Consider the following 4,875-nt stretch of genomic DNA (forward strand, 5'->3'; position numbering starts at 1 on the left):
TGTTTCAATAACTTGCCATCTCCCACCAGTTACAGGACAAAACAAATATTCAATCATTTTTAGAGAGATTTTTAAGAAATTTCCTAAAGAAAATAACAAGTAAAATGATAATTTTTTACAAAAGTTTATATATAATAATAAGGTAATTTCGTAGTCAAACCTATTGATTTCATAGTAAAAAAAAAATACATAAAATCGCAGATGGACACTATCCATCTACGATTTTAAGCTGATTAAGGGTATATATATACAAAAAAATAAAATAAAATAACCCCATTTGCGAACGTACAAGTGACTAAAGCACGTATGTGCTTTAGCCACTTGTACATTCGCAGATGAGATGTGCAAATCGCAGATGGACCATTCTCATCCGCGATTTCGGTGGCCAAATTTGCAACTTCAATTTTTTTGGTTATTTTCTACAAAGTAACAAAAAGAAACTATAGGAATCTTCCGAGTTAAAAAAAAAGTTAGGAACCAAACGCACAATACATATCCCAAACCATAGAGACTATTCGTGTAATTTACTGGAAAATAAATGATGAAAATATGATATATAACAAAAAAAGATTTTTACTTAAATTAATAATTTTAGGGCTTTAATTAGGGTTTATTTACCCCGGCGGGAAATCAAAATTTATTAAAATGAAACTCAAATTTCATAGCATCGGCGCCAAAAGATGACTTCGCAGTTTTGCATTCCAAACAGCGACACAACAAAAGACGCCTTATTTGTGCTGCTTCTCTCCTGTGAAGCCACCGGCGGGAGCGCTGCACCCCACTATTACCGGAGACCTTCGACTTTCGACCCCATTGCTACAGGTTCGTTTCTTCCAGCATTCGTTCTATTTATTTTTTCCTGCTGTCGCTCTTTATTCTTATCGCTGGATTCGTGTTTCTTGAATTTTCCATCTGGAATCTGTATAGGCCCTACAGTACCAGTTTTCACCGTCCGTCGCCTCTGGTGAGCATTCTTTGACCGCCGTCTTCAGGCCCTGCAACGGTAATTACTGATATGTGTTTCTTATTCTATTCTAGTTTTTTAGTACAACAGAAACTGAAATCGATATTATTCCATTGTATTTTCATCTCCACATAAAAATGCTTCTTATTTCGTTCTTCTTCCTCCTTTAATGGGATGGGATCGGATTTCGATGCAAGTATTTGTTCGTTTTTTTTTGAAAACCTTCTCTGGAACACTTGAACACTGATTCCAGATGCGGTTGGAATCACACTTCTAATTTGTGAAACTAACTGTGTTGGAATCGATTGCCATGGTTTAGTTAAAAAGTTCACAATATATATCATCAATATTGGATGTAGCATGTTTCAGGAATTTATCCACAATATGCAATTAATATGAGAGGTATCCAAGCACATCAGAAGTTGCCATTTTGTTATTAGCCTCGTAAATCCGATTTCTAACCAACGGAGCCCATCCTACAGCATTGCTCTGTCACAAATTCGTGCTCTTGTGATTTGATGAAGATTGTTTGTTATTTGTATAAGAGGCGAAATATTATCTGATTATCTCCATTATTGCAGTTTCTTTCAAATGAATTTAGACTTGTTGATTTAGGGCTTTTTTGGAGGAGAATTGGGACTTTTCAGTTTGGGTTTGATTTTTGAATTGGTTCTTTAGTTTCTGTGAATGTGAATCTGATTTTGGTTTCTGTGAATCTGAGTTTGGTTGAATTATGTGATAACCTGCTCATACTATGTTGAGTTATGATACCTTCAATGTTGTTGATACTTATATCATATTTTGAATGTAATTTAGGAAGTCTTTCTTCAGCTCAAGTTGTTATTCACAGCAACAACAAGCTATGCAATCGAAAATAAATTCATTCTTCATACCTTCTTCTTCTTCTTCTTCTTCCACATCACGAAGCCAAGCCCTAGATTCACCTCTTCCCCCCCTTTTGGATAACTTGTCTGATGAAGAAGACTTCACCAGAGAACCTGAAATTCCCATCATATACACGCGAAGAGCTCCAAACACAGATAGGTATATTCATTGCTCAGTCTTATCTCTATACACTTTCACATTTGCATCAGTTGTTATAATAATAATCCACGTGGTGTTTCTGATATTGCAACTGATGTAACATTGCCACAGTTTTAAATTCTTAATATAAGAATTTCACAAACTGTTTCAGTTTTGTTATTAGTGTCATTGAGAAGATTTTCATAGAAGAAGTCTGAGAAGTTAACAAATTGGAGTATGTAAGAAATTAATTGAATATGAAATGTTTTGCTTTTTGCATTCAAGGAGACAAAAAAACTATTTGGGCGTGTTGAATTTTTAGTTTATTTCACTTTAGAAGTCAAAAAGAATGTTTACCTCTAGAACAAAGAAATTAGGTGACTAAAGTTGAGTTTTGGTTTTGGATATGCAGAGCTAATGATGATGTTTTCAAAGAAAATGATCCAAACAAACAGTTAGTTGCAACAAATTCCAAAAAGGTTTTAAACAAGAAAAGGAAGTATGCACAATTTCATTTGGATTTAGGTCAATCCGATTTTCTATTACACACCTGTAAAACTTGTGGATTCAAGTTTGCTCCTGGAGATGAAGAAGATACAAGGGTTCACAAAGAGTTTCACAAAAGCTACACTCATGGTATTCATTTCAAGGTTAGCATTCTTTATCCTTATTATATCTTTGATTTTTCCAAAATTTTCTTTTACTCATTGATTTTTTTACACTGAAGGGTTGGCGTAATGAAAGAGTTATAGATACACACTCATTAGAACATGGACGTGTTATTTTGGTCCTTAATGATGATCCTCCTGCTCATATTAAAAAGGTACATTCAACATCATATAAATAATCAATTTCTTGCTTAATAAAATCTTGTAATTACAGGTTGAGGAGGTTATAAAGATGATGGAGATGGAGCTTGGTGATGGATGGATCTTCCATAAAAACTGTAAGGTGACTATTTTTCACAAATATTTTTCTTGATTTAATTACTTTTTTGTAACTAATCTTTCAATTTTTCATGTATAGGTTTATCTTTATATCTCCTCTCAACGGGTTGCTGGATGTCTAGTTGCAGAGCCAATAAACAACGCTTATCCTTTAGTTTCAAACTCAGACCAAAACACCACTCTAAAGGAGGTCAAAAAGTCAACTCCAACCACTCTACAATTCGGTAGCATTAGTTTCCAAAGAGAAATCATAAAAAAAGATAAAAATCAAAGAAATTCAAACGACAACACACTCTTTGGAGCAATCATTTGTGAAAAAGACTCGATCCCTGCTGTTTGTGGCATCCGTGCAATTTGGGTCACACCCTCCAACAGAAGAAAACACATTGCCACTCATTTACTTGAAGCCACAAGGTACCCTTCACACACACACACAAACACAGAACACAGATACTTTAATGCCTTCAAAGTTCTAAACTTTACTGTTTTTTTTTTTTTTCACATGAATGTAGGAAAAGTTTTAGTTTGGATGTGATTCTTGAACATTCTGATTTAGCATTTTCTCAGCCAACAAATGTGGGGAAGTTGTTAGCATCAAGTTACACCAACACCAAATCTTTCTTGGTTTACACAACAAATTCATAGCAAGCCAATAAATCTTGAATTCTTTTCATGATTTCAAGAAACACTGTTAAATTTTATTCATGGTATGATATTTATTCACTGTGAATTATTAAACATATATGCATCGGGGTTTTTCGCAATGGTGCCATTATCAGAACCCTCAAACTTTCCTTCTCAATCTTGTATGATATACCCATCCATACCTTCAATCAAACTACACTTGTATGTGAATGTCTTTTCATTGACTTCATGTATTTGATGCTTCACATAACCTACATACATTTTTGAAATTAAACACAAATATTTGCCCCTATTAATAGATATATTGGATTGGATATAAGTTTACCAGGAAAATGACTTAAAAGTCCAACAAAGTTTCCAAACTATTCAAAAAATCTCAATTATGTTTTGTCTGTTTAAAAAAACCCAAAGAACTTAACTTTTTGTCTAAAAAGTCCAACAAAGTTCCAAACCATTCAAAAAATTCCCAATTTTTTTTTTTGTTTAAGTTTATTGGGTTTTTTTTAACAGTCAAAACATGATTGGAGTTTTTTAAATGTTTTGGAAACTTTGTTGATCTAACAAGTCAATTTCCCGATACGGTAATAAGCCACATCATCTATTTATCTTATTTGACTTTCAGGAAAATGTAACTTAGTTGGCATTTTTAGACAAAATGTTAAATTCGTTGGATTTTTTTGGACAGACAAAACATGATTGGGGTTTTTTGAACAGTTTGGAAACTTCGTTAGACTTTTAAGTCATTTTCCCTAAGTTTACCTCCAGCAAAGTTAATCTGCATAATGCTTCTGGCCCCACCATTACCTTTGATAATGATCATTACAAAAAATGACCATGTTGCGTTTCAGCAATGTGGTTCTCCCAATTTAATGACAAAACATGACCATTTTACCTTGTCTTTGGGTTTTGGAATTAATATTAAATACAAATAACCATTATAATGGATAATGTGGTCTTAAAATCAGAAAAAGACAAGGTTGCTCCATTGTTGTATTTGTATTTTGAATGCATATATATTGTTAACCTGATAATTTGTCTTTTTATTTTTTTTAGTTTTTATTATTATTTTTTTTTGTGAATTAGCAGTTAACCTTAAACCACTTTTTGATTTAAACTCTAATATGTAATATATATTGTTGAGCTTTGATAATTTTTTTTGGTATTAGAAATTAACCATAAAATAAAAATGTAATTTGAAAGTACATTGCATGATGTAAAAAGAGAACACTCACAAAATGGGAGAAACTCAAACGTATTCTAAATTAAAAAAAGGTATTTTATTTTATTTTTTATTAA

General features: G+C 32.6%; 1 protein-coding gene across 1 annotated transcript; it reads left to right on the plus strand.

The window, feature by feature from the left end:
• The first annotated feature begins 660 nt into the window (after positions 1-660).
• CTF7 (protein) lies at positions 661-3,698 on the plus strand. Its single transcript, XM_078960861.1, has 8 exons — positions 661-822; positions 928-1,003; positions 1,781-2,008; positions 2,400-2,637; positions 2,715-2,810; positions 2,870-2,938; positions 3,014-3,348; positions 3,447-3,698. Exons 3-8 carry the CDS (start codon positions 1,827-1,829, stop codon positions 3,577-3,579), a joined length of 1,053 nt encoding a protein of 350 aa, XP_078816987.1. The 5' UTR covers positions 661-822; positions 928-1,003; positions 1,781-1,826; the 3' UTR covers positions 3,580-3,698.
• The last annotated feature ends 1,177 nt before the right edge of the window (positions 3,699-4,875 follow it).

The sequence above is a fragment of the Lactuca saligna genome, chromosome 6 (assembly GCF_052625555.1).
Source record: "Lactuca saligna cultivar CGN05327 chromosome 6, ASM5262555v1, whole genome shotgun sequence".
Lineage (NCBI taxonomy): Eukaryota > Viridiplantae > Streptophyta > Magnoliopsida > Asterales > Asteraceae > Lactuca > Lactuca saligna.